Source organism: Prenolepis imparis, unplaced genomic scaffold (genome assembly GCF_030444845.1).
Source record: "Prenolepis imparis isolate NDT839.2.m4 unplaced genomic scaffold, iyPreImpa1.0 SCAF_3, whole genome shotgun sequence".
In the NCBI taxonomy this organism is placed as follows: Eukaryota; Metazoa; Arthropoda; class Insecta; order Hymenoptera; family Formicidae; genus Prenolepis; species Prenolepis imparis.
The window spans coordinates 18799555-18823874 of record NW_028141161.1 but is presented as its reverse complement, the minus strand read 5'-3'; the positions used below and the strand labels follow the sequence as shown (position 1 = coordinate 18823874).

The 24320-nt window shown below is 30.6% G+C and overlaps 1 protein-coding gene and 1 long non-coding RNA gene across 2 annotated transcripts; both read right to left on the bottom strand.

Moving 5' to 3' along the window:
- Positions 1–158: 158 nt before the first annotated feature.
- LOC145933667 (protein takeout-like) lies at positions 159–3341 on the bottom strand. The gene is made up of 5 exons (XM_083033630.1): positions 3228–3341; positions 2873–2959; positions 2345–2617; positions 1732–1893; positions 159–752 (listed from the first exon to the last, which is right to left on the bottom strand). Exons 1-5 carry the CDS (start codon positions 3301–3303, stop codon positions 604–606), a joined length of 747 nt encoding a protein of 248 aa, XP_082889756.1. The 5' UTR covers positions 3304–3341; the 3' UTR covers positions 159–603.
- Positions 3342–3374: 33 nt separating this feature from the next.
- Positions 3375–4911, bottom strand: LOC145934349 (uncharacterized). The gene is made up of 3 exons (XR_014425016.1): positions 4831–4911; positions 4497–4583; positions 3375–3406 (listed from the first exon to the last, which is right to left on the bottom strand). It is a non-coding gene; the product is annotated as an uncharacterized LOC145934349 (long non-coding RNA).
- Positions 4912–24320: the final 19409 nt, after the last annotated feature.

Sequence of the window (24320 nt, the reverse complement as noted above, 5' to 3'; positions counted from 1 at the left end):
CATGTTATTTCAAAGTATACATTTTCAAAGTTAGTCTGTGTATTATGTATCCATTGTTTCGAAGAAATTTTTAAAAAATATGTATGTTCCTACGTCTAGAGAGAAATCGATCTGTTATTAATCCATTAAAGTTAAAACATAAAAAATTTTAAGATTTAAATAAATATGTTGATGTAATAACTTTAACGATTTTTCAATATCTAACTATTAATTTGTTTTACCTGGTTTATAATTAGTGAAATTTTTTTCTTCTATTTTATTTATCAATTTTTATTGAACAAATTTTTATAATTAGAATTCTATTGTTTGAAATGAAGTATTTGTGTTTTTCTAATTTAAATTAATTTTTTTCAATTTTTCAATTTTATATTCTTACAATCTTTCTTGGATGCAAATTTGTAAAATATCCTATATGTGCTTATATAGTATAGAATATTATATATAAATCTCTCTAAAATATGTAAGAAATAATATTCTGTTTTTATTTCATATAAATCAGAAATATCTTCCTTTATTACTTGGCATTACTAATTTCAGTATTTATAATCGTTATTATCTCAGTTTTATACACATGCAGAGTTTGCGCTTTGTTAATAATGACTTTTATGGGAATATTTGCGAGAGGGAGAGGTTTGACAAAACACGATTGCAAAAATTAGTAGCCCAATGGTCTATTACGTCGATCAATGTTGGTATCAACCTTCGATATAACGGTGGCCAAAATTCGTTCATAAAAAGTTCAACAAGATCATCTATAAATAAAAAATTTATAAATAGTAATATTCTAGAAAAGAATCGGGTAAAATAATAATGTCATATAATATCATATAAATATATAAAATAGGTAAATATATAAATTAATATATAATATATAAATATAAGTAATATATAAATTAATAGATACATCTCACCACACAATATACATATATACATATAAAATTAAAAATTTGATTAATTGGAAATATGAGATTTGATTACTTAGAACAAAGAAATCTTTGTTTTTTGTTTTAATTAAAGATTGTTCATTAAAGATTGAATCTATATCGGATTTGATTCATCAGGACAAAAGGAGTAAATATATTTCTTTCTTCTGATTTGTCTTATGTATAATTTCAATTTTCAATACGTAATTTTGATGCCAGATTTATCTATTTATTTGATGTGTTTATAACTTTATTTTCAACTGTTTTAAATCTGTTTTAAAATATTTGAATAAATAAATAATAACACAAAAAATATTGTATATTTGTTTAGTTAGAAGCTTATAAAGAATATAAAATTTATTTAAAAAATTAATTCTAATATAACAACGGAAAGACAATATGTAAAAATATCTTAAATACATCTAATATTTTAAAAATATATATACTATATATATATATATATATATATATATATTAATTTAACGTAAAGCTACAGATGTTTAGACTTAAAAAATTTTTTTTATAAACAATATTTATCAAATAACTTTATTTACTTAATGACCAAGATTATATGTCGTTAATTTTTAATCAATTGCAAAAGAAACTCATGATAAATTAATTTTTTATTTTCTAGACAAATCGTTGCTCTATAATAACACACACATTTATTCCAAAATTAAATTAGCGTAGCATTAGATTTTCTTTTTATTAAATTCTTTGTACTAGATTAACACTTTATTCAGTATGTTGGAAGAGTAACATAAAAAAAATATATGTGAAGTTATATTTGATATAATTTAATACTTACTAAGTTCTTTATTTCCTTCAAAGTAATCGCTGATATGGATTTTCAGCTTTTCAACTGTTGGATTTATTCGAAAATGATCTAAAACTAATAATGTATCATTTTCTGCATGTCCTGTTATATAGGCTGATGCTCTAACATTTTCTACGGTTGTATTAAAACGTCCTGTTCAAGAAGTTATAATAATAAGATAACAGAAAGATGATACTATATTTTAAATAAAATAATAATAAAATAATAACAATTAAAAAATTATAAAAAGGTTATGTAATTATTTATTTTATATTAAGTAATAAAATAAATATTATAAACAAAATATAAATTTAAAATTAAAAAATTATTATACATATGTGTATATGTGTTTGTTTAAGTGCACACAGATACATTTATGTATACTGTAACTGTAATACTTGAATCATACAAAATCTTGATTGGTTCATATAGAAATGATAAAAAATAATTTAAAAAATGACAAAATTTTACAAATTTTTCGTTAAATATGTAATTTGATGTATGATTAAATTTTTTGTCGTGGTAAACACGGGTAAATTGAAAAAAAAAAACTGGTTTTCTTACTCTAATTTATGCAAAATGCATTTAGAGTTTATTTTCATACCTTTGCCACCCATCCTGATTCCTAAACTGCCTATATAGCCTGTTGCATTACAATCACCATCAAGAAACAATCTTGGTATTAAAACATCACCTTCGAAATGATAGCTGTCATTATGATTGTACACTCCTATACTCAAGAAATGCATATTTTTTAAACCGGTAATAATGATATTTGACACGATTAGTTCTCCATATAATTCCCCTATATTAAATGCAGCTTTGCTATAATCATAGAATAATGGATCTAAGGATGGTAAGTCGATTTGTGGATATCCTATCAAAATAAATAAATTAATATTAATACTTTTTGATATTTTAATGGTTTAAATAAATGTGTTTTAAATATTTTTTACTTGATGTTAAAATTTAATAAATTTATAAATTAATAGAAGTGTATGTAATATTGTAGTTTTGTAAGTATTTTTAATGTTAGAGGATTTTATATTAATTATATGTATAACAATAATGGATAATTTATTTATTAAAAAAAGATATATATATATTAAAATATTAATTTTTTAAAATATACCTATAGCAGCTTCTGGCCATAATTCTTCTACTGTAGTTTTCAAACAGGCGATATAATCGGTCGAATTTTGTTTGCAGTGGTTTACAGCTTTGTAGAAATAAAAATCCAGTAAAGTAATGGTAATAGCAAGAGATATATATAATTTATGTTATTATAGAAGTTATCATATAGTATATAAAGTTATTATATAAAGAGAATTCGAACATAATTTAAATTATAAGCAATTTAGAAGAATATTTTCATATTATCAATTATGTATATCATAGAGTTATAATAAATCAAGATTTTTTTTTCATATCTTTTACTATTTTGACAAGCAATAAAATATAAAGAATCTCAAAAGTTAAATACTTACGAAGCGGACGAACTTCTTCCGTTCTGCACAATACAGACGTTGCAACGTTGAATACAATAAGCATATAGAATATCATCTTGTTTATTTAAACTCTCTGCTAGGAATAATTTGATTTATTTGCAAACTTCTCTTATATAGTTTTCGCTCTCAAGATCTCTTTGATATTATTAATATTGAAGCTGCATATCATTAACATGTGACATAAAAATGATTAATTCTTATAATACTTCATGATCAGCTTTTTGCTTAAATTTGTTTTACACGTTATGAATGCTGCGATAAAATTTCATTGATTATTTTATATGCCGTATAATACAAAAGAATTGAGATTGGAAGTACATTCACATATATAGTTTTTTATATATTAATAATAGTAATTATAGTATTATTTTTATAAAAAATATATAAATCGAATATGTAACTAGAAGCATTAAATAAATAGAATCGAGTTTCTTTCGGAAATTTTCTTATAATTTCTTTGCTAAATTAAATTTTAATTTCGAATTAATAAGAAAAAATAATACTACTATTTATAACGATGTTCTATTGTTTATAATAAAATTTGTTATCTTTATTAATTTAAATTGAAATAGAAAAGCCAGAAGTATTTTCTATAACAGTATAAATACAATAGAAATTATTTTCATCGTAGATCGTATTGTATTATGGATGTTTTTTTTCTTTATAATCTAACAAGATAATCAAGAGAGAATAAAGACAATAAATGAAAGAAACAGCATAGAGTTTATAACAATTATTGCAATACTGTTTTTAGTTATACAAATATATGGAGTATGGAAACGAAATGTGAACTTTTATCTTATAGATATGTATCTTCTTGCTATACATAATTCAATATTTAATGAATAATGTGTATGTGTGTGAAAAAATTTGATCTAGGTAATAATGTTGTTTTTCTCGGATATTTCTTTTTTGTTAGATTCTTTTTGAATGCTTATTTCTCAGATGTTAATTATGATGATATGTTATCTAAGGCTGATTCTACATTAGTCGCAGTCGTAAGAATCGTAAGAAATTGACCAATTACAGTCTATTATTCTTCTATCGCAAGGAGAATTCTAGTACAAATCTATTTAATTTATAATTAGTTTATAAACGTTTATTCACATTATTAATTTTATTAATATTCTTACATTATAATACTTTATAGCAATTGTGTATATAAATCAATGCGTAATTCTAGCTCTTTGGAAAAATGTATAAATCAAAATAATAAAATTAATTACTATAAATATATATATAATATACCTTCTACAAATTGTGGCCATAATTCTTTTAACGCGACTTTTAAGCAAATCGTATAGTTAGTTGAATTCTGTTTGCAAGTGGTTACAGCTGAATAAAAATAAAAACAGAGTTAAAATAATTAACAGTAGAAATAAAAAAAGTGAGTTTAAAATAAAATAATTTGGATATAATAAGAAAATAGATTAAATTTTTTATAAAGAAAATATGTATTTTTATATTATATATATGTAATTATGTCGCGAATTTGAATTATAGAATTTTATTTCCCATTTACTTTTCCCGTATTTCATTAAATAACATTGAAATATTAAAGAATTTTAAAAATGAGACTTACAAAGCATAAGTTTTTCCGCTCTACAGAGTATAGATGTTACAATGCTAAATATACTAAGAGCGTAGAGTATCATCTTGTTTAATAAATAGTTCTGCCAATACTTCAATCGATTGTAAAAATTCATTTTATATAGGCTCTCTCTCAAGATTTTTTTTCTATATAAAATAATAATAGATTATCAGCGTGCTCTTTGAAATGAACAAAAAAGTCAACCTTGAATAATAATGTACTAATAAACTATTAATTCTATCGATTATTCACTTTGTATAATTTTGTTTCTCGAAATTTTTCCGACAATACAATATTAGCCTTGACGTATAAGTGAAGAAAAATGTTAACATCGGATAATTATGTGTTTTATTATTCTGATCAAATTAAAAAATATATTTTATTTCTCTGATTCTAAAAAAAAGAAGCTGCATATTTACATCTTTTGAAAGATAATTTTAAATAATGCACATATAAAAACTATGTTTCATGGATTTATTAACATAAAAATTTCAAGAATTTAGTATAATTATTATTATACGTAAATAATTACGTAATCTATCACATAATTTTATTAGTTTATTTTATATGATGTATTATATAGAAAAAGCTGCATAAGAATTCATCTACATATGTAATTCTTTATAAAGGAGTATGTTAAAAAGTGGCCGATTTTTGCCCTCAAGCCGGCATGTAAAATTTGCATTGTTTCGTATAGTTTTTGGCCGTAGAATGACGTAGTGACATTAGTTTGCTGTCAAAGTGTGGGGAAATTAGGTAAAAACTTAAAAAATTAGCCATTTATGACCCCTATTTCTAATACAACAAACTTGTCACAAAAATGAATATGAGGATGTATTCGCTGACGCATATATTATATCTTTTCTTATGCATTATAATGAGATATATACATATAATATAAGGCATTAGCGCGGTATAGTTTTGCCTTTTATGATACAACGGAACAATTTAAGACAAGATTAAATTCTATGTCAAAATGGACGACATAAAATATAAAAATATGTTAGTAAAATAGATAAAATATTTGCATGTATATATATATATATATATAAAATAAATATAAATTTGTCTGGATACATGACGCAATTAAATCGAAGATTTCCGACTTGATATACATCTGTGTCGACAAATTTAAAAACATGATTTTTTTTACTTAAATTTTATGGAATGAAAAGTATATGATGTGCATAAAATTATATGAAAAAATATATCTGTGTCAAAGCAGAAAGAAAACACAAAACGTAGCGAGAGCGCCAGATTCTTTCGCCGCTAAGAATATTATGGTATTATTGAGAATAATAAATCCCCGAGGATGAGCCGGAATTAATTGCAGGGCCGATTGCAAGCAATTTACGACACTGATTGCAGTCGAGATGAGAACTATCTTGGGAAAATCTTTCGGACGATGGAAGAAAAGGAACGGCTCTGCTATCTTTCTCTCTCTCTCCTCGTCTCTCTTCTTCTTTGAAGCGCGGATTTGAATCTACGTTTTACGGCGCAATTAATTCCCCAAGGAGAGTTGCATTTCTTGCTCCGTCGGGGTAAGGAAAGGGATTTGCGAACGGCAAGGTTCCTGCAATCCCATAGGAACACGGCAACCAGACAGGGACAGAGTTAGCGCGAGAGAGGGAAAGAAATGATGAGAGGGAGAGTGTTGCAGGATGCTGAGGAAAATACCAGCGTGAAGATGGCAAACCGTTTCTACAGGCTAAAGGATACACGATGTCTCTATGCCAGTATTATCGACGACCACTAAGCGCTTCACTTTATCTCTGTTACAATCGTGTAAAGTTAATGATTTAAGAACGTGTCCGCGGAATTCATTTTTCTGGGATTGAAAAGAAGCGATAAATATAAGTAATGAATTTCTTATCAAAGTGGTCGAAAGAAATTTACGATAAGAGAAGCGTATTTTACCATTGCATTTATTAAAAAAGGGTCAGCAAATTGTTAATATTATTAAAACTTAGTGCTTGCGTACACATTATTGCATTTCATCTCTTGACATTATCATAATACATATTAATATAAAATATTAATATTTCTTTTTTCGCAAATTAATGTGACTTTAAAAAAAATAAGTGGAAAAGAACTAGTTTCCTTACGATCGATTTGTTTCGGATTTCCCTGCAAAATTGAATTATAACGAGCGCTCCATAATCCAACAGCTTCGCAAAGCTCAAGATGTCAAAAGGATTAAATCATTCAATCGTGCCGTTCTCATATGAAAGCGCATCGGAGCCACACTTTTCTCAGGGCGATGCCGATATAATTTGCAATTCAGGAGATTTCTATATCCGTGCACGCGGATTCGGAGGGCACGCCGGAGACCTGTACCACGTATAGCGCAGGAGCCTTGGCATCCGCCTTTTGCCAAGCTCACGTCGCAGCTTGTGGGACAAACGGGAATCTACCGACGAGACACGACGTGTCGTACCAAAGGAACTTCTTATTCGCACGAGGAGAAGTACCGTCAACGGAGCCGCTTCTTCTGCTCGCTAGGGAAATCCGATACGAAGTCTATCCATGTATATTTGAAGATCGGTACACGTTGCCCGATGCTGAGGCAGAACGTGTTGCGCGGAAGACAGAGGTAGAAATTCCTCGATCTATTTACAGTTATTCGCCTCTCGCACCATCAGTCTGTCTGAGAAGATTTTGATCTGTCCTGTAATATATAATCTATGAACAAAACGCACAATCTTTCAATATATTCATGCGGATGATATAATAGTAGTCCTTGTAGAAGACAACTGTATGTGCCATTTAAATCAGGGTGATGTTTGTGGAACTTTTTAAATCCTTAATCTTTGATAGAAATTAGGAAATTTTTTACAAGTAAACAGTATTATAGTTTTATATGTGTATTATTGTATATATTAGTATATAACGCTTTTTTCTTTTGTTGTTGAAATTTTATTTCTAATTTAAAATTTCTATAAACTTATAAATTTGAAGATTTTTATTGTCAATCAAATTTACATATACATATGTACATATATTCTATGGAGTGTATTAGATAAAATAATTCTATGGAGTGTATCAGATAAAACGTTTAAGATGTTTAAGAGAAAGAAGAGAAAATAAATAAAAGTCACATAGTAACAAAAAATAAATAAATGATAAATAATTATTATTTCTCTCTCTTCCTCTCCCTCTTCTTCTCTTTTATTTATTCAAATATTTTAATATGTTTAAAAGTTGCTCTTTAACATTTTAAATTGCTAATTAATTACGTGATGAAGAATTTCTCTTGATTGTTTTATGTGATGTTCGCCATGCTTATATTATTTAATTAATTAATTCAGCTGTCGCGTCTAACGAAGGCTATTATCCGGTGAAATCTTATCGTTATCAAGCTTTCCCCCAATATCATATGGTGCGATACATTTCCTTCTGCTAGGCATGTTCGTTGAGGCACGTTGCTTAATTAAAAATGTTATTCACTGCGATTGGGTGGGCAAGATGTAAGATCCTTCCAGAAAGAACCCCTTACATCATTTGTCAAATGTTGTAGGAGAGTTCCACGGAGAGATTACGAAATGAAACTAATTAAGAAGATAACGGGAAGATTGTATCTCGTGCTCCCCATTACACATCGTACTGACGAAATACGTCTCTCTTTTTGAAACAGCCTTGCATTCGTTATACCATGCCATTTTTTTCCAAAAGACTACATGGAGTGATATTTAATCTTGTCTTATCTGTCTATTCCAAATCTATTTTTTAGTCTGTTGAGATTATCTCGTTCGTACAAAATTTTTAAATTATATACTCGGTTCTTTCTTTGGGAAATTGAGGTCATAATTTCCAGCTGAATATAACATTTTGGTTTAATAATTTTTCTTTGAGACAAGTTTCACTAAATCTAGTTAAGTCGTTATAATGTCTTTAGATACAATTTGCAAGAGAGAATGATTAATATTCTATTTACTATAAATTTTTGTTTATCTTATTATTAAAAACAAAAAAAAAGATTTAAACACTTTTTCTCGATAAAATAGTAATTCTATATGTATTATATATGTTATATATAATGATGTTAAAAATACAAGTATTGAGATTATTAAAATTTCCAATTTCTTTAATAAAATTAATATTTAGAATGCGTTCTATTGTAAATAAACACGAATAAAATAAAAGTATTATACTATAGGATAATGTCACCAATAGTCGGACACTACCCAGTACTCGGACATGTAACATATTTAATTGCTGTATTAATTTCAAATTAAATAATCGTGTAATTAAATATAAGTTTTCGCTACAATGAAACTGTTTTTTATCAGTATTAACTGTCTTTCATCATTATTTTAATGATTTCCAACTACTGATAAATTAGTCAAAAATTGAAAATTTTATTGTATTTTAATTTAATAAATAAAAATTTTATTAACAATTTTACACTAAAAAAATTGTTGAAGATCAAAAAACATAATAAAATAATTTTCGAAAACCCGAATAACTTAATAATTAGTAAAAGGAATTGATTAAATGTTATACATTCTTAAGTGTCCGACTATTGGTGTCATTACCCTATTAATTTTCTTTTATTTCAATGATTAAGCAAATCTTAATTAGGCAATAACTAATGAACGACGCACAAAGCCTGCTGATTGATAGTTACACTCAAACAATATTTACATATGCGCGTTGTAGCGAAAGCTTAATTAAGCTCACGTTAAGGCAAAGTCTAACCCGAAATGTCGCCAAAGTCACATGCACCTGCCTCGAAGTTCCCCCTGAGAAACTGTCCCCTTCTTCCCCCGATGGCTCTACGCGCGTCGCGTGCAGCTACAGTAAACCTCGTGCCAAACTTTCCACCGTGCGGTGTGGCTGTTTACACGAATCCGATTTAATCGAATTCTCCTAATTCGGCGGTGCGTCCTCGAAATTCCAAGTCGATCCTGACGAAGCCGACTGCAACGAAGGCAGCCGTCTCTTCATGTCACTCGGCCCGTTGCCACAGTTTGCCGAACAATGAAGATTGGCTGGTTCGACAAATTCGGCGAGGGTCAAATTTGCATGTTGTGGACTTAGGTCCAAGAGACGCACAGAGACACAGAGAGTAAGAGAGAGAGAGAGAAAGAGAGAGAAAGGAAAGACCGTGATGCGGATCGGAGAGGTGAGCAAGGAACGAGCCACGGACCGGGGCGAAAGGGCACGTTTAACTAAACTATAGCGGTAACGATGGAATAGTTCGAGCTCATAGCTTACCACCGAAGGTGTGCGGTACTTTAGGCAAGAGGGTTGGGGATGACGAGGGCGAGGCGCCAAGCGTGTGGAGCTGTGAAGAGGAGAGAGACTGTGGGGAGGTTGGGACTGGTTGCCAGTGGAGAGTAGAGCTAGTACTACCAGTTAAGAGAGACTATAATGGGAAACTTCCCGAGACCTCTGCTACGGCAGCAGCCAAGTCTCGTCGTTTCGCACGCGGTAGGTGCGCTTTCCACCTACCAGACTCGCGCAAGCACGGGGCTGCATGTCATACTGCGGTCGTGTTTCCGGCGGTATACGCCGGGTATATACGAAGTCGGTCGAAGCGTACGTGTATGTTGCTATACGGTTAGGTGTCGGAGAAAGAGACTCGACTCCCGGTCTTGGCAAACTTGAGACTTTATTAATTCATTAGCTTCTCGCTTCTTATTAATACCGAGTTAAGCAAGGTGAGCAATACCATATATTTTCCAAATCCTATATATTTGTTTTCATGGTCATATGAGTTGGTTTGTAAAAAATGCAATATAGTTAGTATTATTATAAAGTTTTGTCAATCGAATTTAGTCGACGAGACTTTTCCAATTAGTAATTTGAATAAAAGTAGAGAGAGATGGAAAGAGAAGAAAAGATAATAGGGTTTAATATAATTATTGTCAGAAATAAAATAATTATAAAATAATTACAGATGTATTTTGAGAGAGAAATAAATCTTTACGTTATAATCTCTAACACTCGTGTAGATATTAAAATAGCTATTGTTAACTTAATTAATTGATTTATTTTTATCGTACATTATATAGTCGAGTTAACATCTCAAGAAATGTAAATAAAATTTCGTAGATTTTTTTTTCATGACCGACATATACATATATAATAGCACTTTACCAACAAAGTATTTCTTTGGTATGTAAAGTATCGAGCCCTCTTCTCAATTCGATAATGGTGCATTTCAAACTTTCATTAAGCACTTAAAAATAATTTCATTACCAACTTGCTTGATATGCAAATCAGGCGCTATCTCGAAAAGCTTTTCGAGTTATATATTTCAGATCTACTTTACGTATTAATCGAAGAAAATTACAGTTGTAGTATTTAACAAGAAATGAATATTTTTATTATTCTACTTATTATTAATTGGATATAATCATAATTGAATGTTTGCAATTGTAGTTAATTTTATTTATAAAAAGCTATACATTAATTCCGATAAAAATATATTTTCAAGATATTTCAAATTTTAGCATATCCTATACTATATACTATTTTGTGTAAAAATGAGAAAAAACTAAAAGTTTAAATGTAGAAAAGAACAAAGTATAAAAGATGTTTTTTGAATCAACGGTTGATTATTCATTCTCGATCTGAAAATAAAGGCATTGTTAAACGATGACTCAATATTCACAAACGTTGCATAAGGTCATATAAGTTAATCAATTATACACAAACTTGGGTATACACAAGCTATGCGTCTTTGCCTAGTTTGGTACTAAGTATAGTACCTCAGTTAGCTCGGTTTGTCGATATTGCGGCCGTAAACAAACGACAAATTCCATTAGCGTTGAGTGACGAATACCTGAACTTTGATCGTAAATAAGCGTCGAGATCATGATTTATCTCGAATCGTTCATGTCTAAAGTGTTATGACTAACATGTAACAAACATTATGTAATCAGTTAAAGGAAGAAATTATGGGTAAAAAACGGATGATGCAACAAAAAACATATTAAGGAAGTAATTTATTAGAAAACATAAAAAGATTTGCATAACGTGTATTTTTTATTCTGTTACAATCATAAATAAATTTTACTTTACTACATTTTTCAAAGACTTTTCAGAGTAAAACCTACTCATTTTAATCTTGAATGGAAAGAAGAGAACATACATTATTTTATTATTATTATCATTATCATCATTTTGTCATTATTAGCGATTGGGTCATATAAAAATATGTTCCTAGAAAGAGCTGAAACAGCATCTCGTATATCATATTCTCAATTTCTTGATTCGAGGAGAAAATAGAGCGTGCCGCGCGCGCAATCAAGCGCATCAAGAGAGGTACGAAAACAACGCAATCGATTACCCGCTGTCGCAGTATATCTCGATGATTGCTGGGAAGACGTATCGCATTATACGATGGCTGTTAAATTGGGGGATATCCGCAGTATCCGTAATTTCCGCCTTCAGGAGGCCGGAGCCGCGCCGATGCTGCACAGAGAGAGAGAGGGAGAGAGAGAGAGAGAGCTTCAATCCCTCCCGATACCGTCGATATCCATAACCATACGCTCTGTCGAGTGGCGGCTCGCGGTGTACTTCCTAGACAGATCAATTTGTACGTCTCCTAGATCCCTGGATCGTAGATGAGCGTGTAATTGGGCTGGCCCAGATCCGCATGCACGAAGGCGGCTTATATACGGAGGGGATAGGGAAATATAGAAGCACATCGGTATCTATGGTGTTAACCGAGCCGTGCTTCCAGCCTGATAGGTCGCCGAATAATTACCCAAGCGCTACATTCAGCTTAATAGTCGCATCATCATTCGATAAACATGTTATTATTGGAAGAGCGATCGTGTGTACAGCTAGACGGCCGGAGAAGCCTGAGACTATGTCTACTCGTGCGAATGGATGGCAATCGCGCGCGCATCGTATGATAATCGCGCTCTATATGATGATTTTAGTCCCGATATCGTGAAATTTCTGTATACGTGTCATTCGTAATGCTTGTCTATCTTAGACTACTCACTAAATTGATCGTAGATAACTCGTATTAAGAATGACACCGGTTGCGCCGGTCTGTCATAACTATTTTCTTCTCCTTACTCCGTTGCGATGCAACTTTCAGCGCGCGTTAATTTGTCTGTTTCTTATTGCCGAGCTTTTAACGTAAAATAGTTTTTAAACAAAGCAAAATATTGTTGAATTAACGTCCGTATTTAAGAAGACTGCTTTTTTTACAAGAATATGCTTGTGCAACAATAAGATATATGCATACTTATTTTTACATCAAAACAGAATTTATTACTTTCAAATAACAATAATATTTAATTAACGCAACGTCATCGTATTTAATAATAATTGTCGAGTACAGGATATTTAAGATAAATCATTTTTCATTTATTGTAATATATTCAAACTATCATGTGCCTAAGATACCAAAAGGCTGTATGTTCAGCGCTAATGGTTGACTTGAAAAGAAGATGTGAAAAATGTTATATAGCCGAAGGCTGTTATAATATCGGTATAATGAGAATATTTTCGGCACAGACAGGATAATAAATAACGACGGAAGTGGCTTTTTTCTTGTCCGCTGTAGCATGAAACAAGCACAATGTTATCTCGTAGAAAGGTTCGTCGCGGTAAACGCCAGTTTTCCTTTCGGCTCATCCTGGCCGCGGAAATCGCTATAGAAACGTGACGGCGTGACGGCGTCGAGGATAACGCGATAACGAGCGGATAATCTCCCACAGTGAGCTGACTAAACAGTGATTACACCCTTAACTTCTCGCCTTTCTCGTACTCAAGAATTCGCGCCGCGAAGTTTAATGGCGATAAACGGCGACAGTTACACGCCCGGCGATTCACTTTCCTCGCCGACCATCCGTATTACCGATATTATTCATCGAATAGGATTTCCACGGTGAGCCTTAGTCGCTCATACGAATAATTCATCAAATTGGAATCAAGCATCTACGCGGAAGAGCAGGATTATACTCTGAGATTTCCGTAGGGAGGTAATAGAATATTCATTGCTTTCCTAGGAAAATGCGATCCATAAAAAAAATTTATAAGCTTATTCTTTCACTGTTAGCTCTCTACGTATGTAAAATAATAATTGAAGCTTATATCAATATCATAGATATTTAATTAATATCGATATATAAATATAATAATATACATATCAAGAGAACTACATGTTTTAAAAAATTTTAGATTTTTTAGTGTCTTGAGAATTTTTAGAAAAGAACGATTTTTTTCTATAATGTTAAAAAAATTTCGAAAAAATTATTTTTTGAAAATTTTGAGAATAGCAAAATTAGAAAATATCTTTAAATTCTGAAAATTCTTTGAAAAATTTTAGGCGATAGAATGTATTTATTTATTAATATAGGATATGTTGTCTAATAAATGGAGAGAGATTTTCTGTTAATTTTTTCAATTATAAATAAATAAATATGATTTTTTTTTTAAAACGACCAATAGAGTCAAGCACGAATTTTACAATTATATACAATTGAGTGGAGTAAAGCATATATATCATTTTTTTCTCTTTTCGGCTTTATTTAGATTTGGCGCTTTGCGCAATTTTGTATATTTACAAATGCGGAAGGATAATTATAATCGATTGTGACCAATTTGTGCGCCTACATTGTCGTAATTAATTTAAACAAGTAAATATTTAATTATTTAATGTTGGTTTGTTTGTGGTAATAATATATGATGACTGAATTATAAATGTTATAATAAGACCTGCTAAACTAGTCATTACGCTATTTACTTTATATAGTATTTTACTGTATTAAATGTATTGTTAAATCTGCAATTGAGGTATGAAATTGCTATTTTAAAAGATATTTGTTTCACGCATTATTTAACAAGTTTGACATTTTAGTATTTTATTTTAACTAGAACAACACAAGCGCGCGCTACGCGCGCGCCATTCTTCGGTTTTGTTTATTAAAAAATAATATAAAATTTGTTTAAACTCGATTAATATTTTTTCATAGAAATCAACTGATTAAAGCGTTAATTTGGTAATTAAATTTTAAAATAATAGTATATGTAATAGAAATTATAAAATAATGTTATAAATAAAATGTTATAGTACATTAAACTCTATTAATATTTTTTTACAGAAATCAGCTGATAATTGTGCGCCGTATGGGGTCCGCGGTTTAAAAATATTAATTTTCAATATTTTATAACGACAAAAATTAATCTTTCATATATTTTATCAGTACATTGTCTGCACATTTTGATGGTACCATCAGCATACCAGCCTACAAACTTTTTGATCTAATATACGTAAAATGAATCCGCGCCGTAAGGGGTCCGCGACATAAAAATTTTAATTTCCAATTGTTTAAAGCGAGCCAAATATTAATCGTATATATATTTCAATAGTGTATTGTTTGCAGATTATTTTGGTAGCATAAGCATATTAGCAATACTACTATTTTAATCTAATAAACGTAAAATGAATCCGCGCCGTATGGGATCCGCGGTTTAAAAATTTTAATTTTCAGTATTTTAAAACGCGACAAAAATTATTCGTTTACATATTTCAACAGTATATTGCCTGCACATTATGATGGTACCATCACCATACCAGCGTACAAACTTTTTGATCAAATATACGTAAAATGAATCCGCGTCGTATGGGATCCGCGGTTTAAAAATTTTAATTTTCAATTGTTTAAAGCGAGCCAAAAATTAATCATAAATATATTTCAACTGTACATTATATGCACATTATGATGGTACCATCAGCATACCAGCGTACAAACTTTTTGATCTAATATACGTAAAATGAATCCGCGCCGTATGGGATCCGCGGTTTAAAAATTTTAATTTTCAATTGTTTAAAGCGAGCCAAAAATTAATCATATATATATTTCAACTGTACATTATATGCACATTATGATGGTACCATCAGCATACCAGCGTACAAACTTTTTGATCTAATATACGTAAAATGAATCCGCGCCGTATGGGATCCACGGTTTAAAAATTTTAATTTTCAATTGTTTAAAGCGAGCCAAAAATTAATCATATATATATTTCAACTGTACATTATATGCACATTATGATGGTACCATCAGCATACCAGCGTACAAATTATTTGATCTAATATACGTAAAATGAATCCGCGCCGTATGGGATCCGCGGTTTAAAAATTTTAATTTTCAATTGTTTAAAGCGAGCCAAAAATTAATCATATATATATTTCAACTGTACATTATATGCACATTATGATGGTACCATCAGCATACCAGCGTACAAACTTTTTGATCTAATATACGTAAAATGATTCCGCGCCTTATGGGATCCTCGGTTTAAAAATTTTAATTTTCAATTGTTTAAAGCGAGCCAAAAATTAATCATATATATATTTCAACTGTACATTATATGCACATTATGATGTTACCATCAGCATACCAACGTACAAACTTTTTGATCTAATATACGTAAAATGAATCCGCGCCGTATGGGATCCGCGGTTAAAAAATTTTAATTTTCAATTGATTAAAGCGAGCCAAAAATTAATAATGTATATATTTCAACTGTACATTAAATGCACATTATGATGGTACCATCAGCATACCAGCGTACAAACTTTTTGCTCTAATATACGTAAAATGATTCCGCGCCTTATGGGATCCTCGGTTTAAAAATTTTAATTTTCAATTGTTTAAAGCGAGCCAAAAATTAATCATATATATATTTCAACTGTACATTATATGCACATTATGATGTTACCATCAGCATACCAACGTACAAACTTTTTGATCTAATATACGTAAAATGAATCCGCGCCGTATGGGATCCGCGGTTAAAAAATTTTAATTTTCAATTGATAAAAGCGAGCCAAAAATTAATAATGTATATATTTCAACTGTACATTAAATGCACATTATGATGGTACCATCAGCATACCAGCGTACAAACTTTTTGCTCTAATATACGTAAAATGAATCCGCGTCTTATGGGATCCGAGGTTTAAAAATTTTAATTTTCAATTGTTTAAAGAGAGCCAAAAATTAATCATATATATATTTCAACTGTACATTATATGCACATTATGATGGTACCATCAGCATACCAGCGTACAAACTTTTTGATCTAATATACGTAAAATGATTCCGCGCCTTATGGGATCCTCGGTTTAAAAATTTTAATTTTCCATTGTTTAAAGCGAGCCAAAAATTAATCATATATATATTTCAACTGTACATTATATGCACATTATGATGGTACCATCAGCATATTAGCGTACAAACTTTTTGCTCTAATATACGTAAAATGAACCCGCGCCGTATGGGATCCGCGGTTTAAAACTTTTAATTTTCAATTGTTTAAAGCGAACCAAAAATTATTCTTTCATATATTTTAACATTACATTGACTGCACATTATGGTGGTACCATCAGCATACCAGCGCACAAACTTTTTGATCTAATATACGTAAAATGAATCCGCGCCGTATGGGATACGCGGTTTAAAATTTTAATTTTCAATTGTTTAAAGCGAGCCAAAAATTATTCTTTCATATATTTTAACATTACATTGACTGCACATTATGGTGGTACCATCAGCATACCAGCGCACAAACTTTTTGATCTAATATACGTAAAATGAATCCGCGCCGTATGGGATCCGCGGTTTAAAAATTTTAATTTTCAATAGTTTAAAGCGAGCCAAAAATTATTCTTTCATATATTTTAACTTTACATCGACTGCACATTATGATGGTACCATCAGCATACCAGCGTACAAACTTTTTGATCTAATATACGTAAAATGAATCTGCGCCGTATGGGATCCGCGGTTTAAAAATTTTAATTTTTAATTGTTTAAAGCGAGCCAAAAATTAATCATATATATATTTCAACTGTACATTATATGCACATTATGGTGGTACCATCAGCATACCAGCGCACAAACTTTTTGATCTAATATACGTAAAATGAATCCGCGCCGTATGGGATCCGCGGTTTAAAAATTTTAATTTTCAATTGATTAAAGCGAGCCAAAAATTAATCATGTATATATTTCAACTGTACATTATATGCACATTATGATTGTACCATCAGCATACCAGCGTACAAACTTTTTGCTCTAATATACGTAAAATGAATCCGCGTCTTATGGGATCCGAGGTTTAAAAATTTTAATTTTCAATTGTTTAAAGAGAGCCAAAAATTAATCATATATATATTTCAACTGTACATTATATGCACATTATGATGGTACCATCAGCATACCAGCGTACAAACTTTTTGATCTAATATACGTAAAATGATTCCGCGCCTTATGGGATCCTCGGTTTAAAAATTTTAATTTTCCATTGTTTAAAGCGAGCCAAAAATTAATCATATATATATTTCAACTGTACATTATATGCACATTATGATGGTACCATCAGCATATTAGCGTACAAACTTTTTGCTCTAATATACGTAAAATGAACCCGCGCCGTATGGTATCCGCGGTTTAAAAATTTTAATTTTCAATTGTTTAAAGCGAGCCAAAAATTAATCATGTATATATTTCAACTGTACATTATATGCACATTATGATGTTACCATCAGCATACCAACGTACAAACTTTTTGATCTTATATACGTAAAATGAATCCGCGCCGTATGGGATCCGCGGTTTAAAAATTTTAATTTTCAATTGATTAAAGCGAGCCAAAAATTATTCTTTCATATATTTTAACATTACATTGACTGCACATTATGGTGGTACCATCAGCATACCAGCGTACAAACTTTTTGATCTAATATACGTAAAATGAATCCGCGCCGTATGGGATCCGAGGTATAAAAATTTTAATTTTCAATTGTTTAAAGAGAGCCAAAAATTATTCTTTTATATATTTTAACTTTACATCGACTGCACATTATGATGGTACCATCAGCATACCAGCGTACAAACTTTTTGATCTAATATACGTAAAATGAATCCGCGCCGTATGGGATCGGCGGTTTAAAAATTTTAATTTTCAATAGTTTAAAGCGAGCCAAAAATTATTCTTTTATATATTTTAACTTTACATCGACTGCACATTATGATGGTACCATCAGCATACCAGCGTACAAACTTTTTGATCTAATATACGTAAAATGAATCCGCGCCGTATGGGATCCGCGGTTTAAAAATTTTAATTTTCAATTGTTTAAAGCGAGCCAAAAATTATTCTTTCATATATTTTAACATTACATTGACTGCACATTATGATGGTACCATCAGCACACCAGCGGACAAACTTTTTGATCTAATATACGTAAAATGAATCCGCGCCGTATGGGATCCGAGGTATAAAAATTTTAATTTTCAATTGTTTAAAGCGAGCCAAAAATTAATCATGTATATATTTCAACTGTACATTATATGCACATTGTGATGGTACCATCAGCATACCAGCGTACAAACTTTTTGATCTACTGTACGTAAAATGAATCCGCGCCGTATGGGATCCGAGGTTTAAAAATTTTAATTTTCAATTGTTTAAAGCGAGCGAAAAAATTATTCTTTCATATATTTTAACTTTACATCGACTGCACATTATGATGGTACCATCAGCATACCAGCGTACAAACTTTTTGATCTAATATACGTAAAATGAATCCGCGCCGTATGGGATCCGCGGTTTAAAAATTTTAATATTCAATTGTTTAAAGCGAGCCAAAAATTAATTATATATATATTTCAACTGTACATTATATGCACATTATGATGGTACCATCAGCTTAACAGCGTACAAATTTTTTGATCTAATATACTTTAATTGAATCCGCGCCGTATGGGATCCGAGGTATAAAAATTTTAATTTTCAATTGTTTAAAACGAGCCAAAAATTATTCTTTCATATATTTTAACATTACATTGACTGCACATTATGGTGGTACCATCAGCATACCAGCGTACAAACTTTTTGATCTAATATACGTAAAATGAATCCGCGCCGTATGGGATACGCGGTTAAAAATTTTAATTTTCAATTGTTTAAAGCGAGCCAAAAATTATTCTTTCATATATTTTAACATTACATTGACTGCACATTATGGTGGTACCATCAGCATACCAGCGCACAAACTTTTTGATCTAATATACGTAAAATGAATCCGCGCCGTATGGGATCCGCGGTTTAAAAATTTTAATTTTCAATAGTTTAAAGCGAGCCAAAAATTATTCTTTCATATATTTTAACTTTACATCGACTGCACATTATGATGGTACCATCAGCATACCAGCGTACAAACTTTTTGATCTAATATACGTAAAATGAATCTGCGCCGTATGGGATCCGCGGTTTAAAAATTTTAATTTTTAATTGTTTAAAGCGAGCCAAAAATTAATCATATATATATTTCAACTGTACATTATATGCACATTATGGTGGTACCATCAGCATACCAGCGCACAAACTTTTTGATCTAATATACGTAAAATGAATCCGCGCCGTATGGGATCCGCGGTTTAAAAATTTTAATTTTCAATTGATTAAAGCGAGCCAAAAATTAATCATGTATATATTTCAACTGTACATTATATGCACATTATGATTGTACCATCAGCATACCAGCGTACAAACTTTTTGCTCTAATATACGTAAAATGAATCCGCGTCTTATGGGATCCGAGGTTTAAAAATTTTAATTTTCAATTGTTTAATGAGAGCCAAAAATTAATCATATATATATATTTCAACTGTACATTATATGCACATTATGATGGTACCATCAGCATACCAGCGTACAAACTTTTTGATCTAATATACGTAAAATGATTCCGCGCCTTATGGGATCCTCGGTTTAAAAATTTTAATTTTCCATTGTTTAAAGCGAGCCAAAAATTAATCATATATATATTTCAACTGTACATTATATGCACATTATGATGGTACCATCAGCATATTAGCGTACAAACTTTTTGCTCTAATATACGTAAAATGAACCCGCGCCGTATGGGATCCGCGGTTTAAAAATTTTAATTTTCAATTGTTTAAAGCGAGCCAAAAATTAATCATGTATATATTTCAACTGTACATTATATGCACATTATGATGTTACCATCAGCATACCAACGTACAAACTTTTTGATCTTATATACGTAAAATGAATCCGCGCCGTATGGGATCCGCGGTTTAAAAATTTTAATTTTCAATTGATTAAAGCGAGCCAAAAATTAATAATGTATATATTTCAACTGTACATTATATGCACATTATGATGGTACCATCAGCATACCAGCGTACAAACTTTTTGCTCTAATATACGTAAAATGAATCCGCGCCTTATGGGATCCTCGGTTTAAAAATTTTAATTTTCCATTGTTTAAAGCGAGCCAAAAATTAATCATATATATATTTCAACTGTACATTATATGCACATTATGATGGTACCATCAGCATATTAGCGTACAAACATTTTGCTCTAATATACGTAAAATGAACCCGCGCCGTATGGGATCCGCGGTTTAAAAATTTTAATTTTCAATTGTTTAAAGCGAACCAAAAATTATTCTTTCATATATTTTAACATTACATTGACTGCACATTATGGTGGTACCATCAGCATACCAGCGTACAAACTTTTTGATCTAATATACGTAAAATGAATCCGCGCCGTATGGGATACGCGGTTTAAAATTTTAATTTTCAATTGTTTAAAGCGAGCCAAAAATTATTCTTTCATATATTTTAACATTACATTGACTGCACATTATGGTGGTACCATCAGCATACCAGCGCACAAACTTTTTGATCTAATATACGTAAAATGAATCCGCGCCGTATGGGATCCGCGGTTTAAAAATTTTAATTTTCAATAGTTTAAAGCGAGCCAAAAATTATTCTTTTATATATTTTAACTTTACATCGACTGCACATTATGATGGTACCATCAGCATACCAGCGTACAAACTTTTTGATCTAATATACGTAAAATGAATCCGCGCCGTATGGGATCCGCGGTTTAAAAATTTTAATTTTCAATTGTTTAAAGCGAGCCAAAAATTAATTATATATATATTTCAACTGTACATTATATGCACATTATGATGGTACCATCAGCATAACAGCGTACAAATTTTTTGATCTAATATACGTTAATTGAATCCGCGCCGTATGGGATCCGAGGTATAAAAATTTTAATTTTCCATTGTTTAAAACGAGCCAAAAATTATTCTTTCATATATTTTAACATTACATTGACTGCACATTATGGTGGTACCATCAGCATACCAGCGTACAAACTTTTTGATCTAATATACGTAAAATGAATCCGCGCCGTATGGGATACGCGGTTTAAAAATTTTAATTTTCAATTGTTTAAAGCGAGCCAAAAATTATTCTTTCATATATTTTAACATTACATTTACTGCACATTATGATGGTACCATCAGCACACCAGCGTACAATTTTTTGATCTAATATACGTAAAATGAATCCGCGCCGTATGGGATCCGAGGTATAAAAATTTTAATTTTCAATTGTTTAAAGCGAGCCAAAAATTAATCATGTATATATTTCAACTGTACATTATATGCACATTGTGATGGTACCATCAGCATACCAGCGTACAAACTTTTTGATCTACTATACGTAAAATGAATCCGCGCCGTATGGGATCCGAGGTTTAAAAATTTTAATTTTCAATTGTTTAAAGCGAGCGAAAAAATTATTCTTTCATATATTTTAACTTTACATCGACTGCACATTATGATGGTACCATCAGCATACCAGCGTACAAACTTTTTGATCTAATATACGTAAAATGAATCCGCGCCGTATGGGATCCGCGGTTTAAAAATTTTAATTTTCAATTGTTTAAAGCGAGCCAAAAATTAATTATATATATATTTCAACTGTACATTATATGCACATTATGATGGTACCATCAGCTTAACATCGTACAAATTTTTTGATCTAATATACTTTAATTGAATCCGCGCCGTATGGGATCCGAGGTATAAAAATTTTAATTTTCCATTGTTTAAAACGAGCCAAAAATTATTCTTTCATATATTTTAACATTACATTGACTGCACATTATGGTGGTACCATCAGCATACCAGCGTACAAACTTTTTGATCTAATATACGTAAAATGAATCCGCGCCGTATGGGATACGCGGTTTAAAATTTTAATTTTCAATTGTTTAAAGCGAGCCAAAAATTATTCTTTCATATATTTTAACATTACATTGACTGCACATTATGGTGGTACCATCAGCATACCAGCGCACAAACTTTTTGATCTAATATACGTAAAATGAATCCGCGCCGTATGGGATCCGCGGTTTAAAAATTTTAATTTTCAATAGTTTAAAGCGAGCCAAAAATTATTCTTTCATATATTTTAACTTTACATCGACTGCACATTATGATGGTACCATCAGCATACCAGCGTACAAACTTTTTGATCTAATATACGTAAAATGAATCTGCGCCGTATGGGATCCGCGGTTTAAAAATTTTAATTTTTAATTGTTTAAAGCGAGCCAAAAATTAATCATGTATATATTTCAACTGTACATTATATGCACATTATGATGGTACCATCAGCATACCAGCGTACAAACTTTTTGATCTAATATACGAAAAAGGAATCCGCGCCGTATGGGATCCGCGGTTTAAAAATTTTAATTTTCAATTGATTAAAGCGAGCCAAAAATTAATAATGTATATATTTCAACTGTACATTATATGCACATTATGATGGTACCATCAGCATACCAGCGTACAAACTTTTTGCTCTAATATACGTAAAATGAATCCGCGCCTTATGGGATCCTCGGTTTAAAAATTTTAATTTTCCATTGTTTAAAGCGAGCCAAAAATTAATCATATATATATTTCAACTGTACATTATATGCACATTATGATGGTACCATCAGCATATTAGCGTACAAACTTTTTGCTCTAATATACGTAAAATGAACCCGCGCCGTATGGGATCCGCGGTTTAAAAATTTTAATTTTCAATTGTTTAAAGCGAGCCAAAAATTATTCTTTCATATATTTTAACATTACATTGACTGCACATTATGATGGTACCATCAGCACACCAGCGGACAAACTTTTTGATCTAATATACGTAAAATGAATCCGCGCCGTATGGGATCCGAGGTATAAAAATTTTAATTTTCAATTGTTTAAAGCGAGCCAAAAATTAATCATGTATATATTTCAACTGTACATTATATGCACATTGTGATGGTACCATCAGCATACCAGCGTACAAACTTTTTGATCTACTGTACGTAAAATGAATCCGCGCCGTATGGGATCCGAGGTTTAAAAATTTTAATTTTCAATTGTTTAAAGCGAGCGAAAAAATTATTCTTTCATATATTTTAACTTTACATCGACTGCACATTATGATGGTACCATCAGCATACCAGCGTACAAACTTTTTGATCTAATATACGTAAAATGAATCCGCGCCGTATGGGATCCGCGGTTTAAAAATTTTAATATTCAATTGTTTAAAGCGAGCCAAAAATTAATTATATATATATTTCAACTGTACATTATATGC

What these genes read in the sequence shown, in the direction of transcription:
- LOC145933667 (XM_083033630.1), bottom strand. Translation starts at nt 3,303, where the DNA reads ATGATATTCTATATGCTTATTGTATTCAACGTTGCAACGTCTGTATTG. An exon ending in GGAAGAAGTTCGTCCGCTTC is followed by an intron (nt 2,960 to 3,227) that starts GTAAGTATTTAA and finishes ATTTCTACAAAG; the next exon opens with CTGTAAACCACTGCAAACAA. An exon ending in ATGGCCAGAAGCTGCTATAG is followed by an intron (nt 2,618 to 2,872) that starts GTATATTTTAAA and finishes TTATTTTGATAG; the next exon opens with GATATCCACAAATCGACTTA.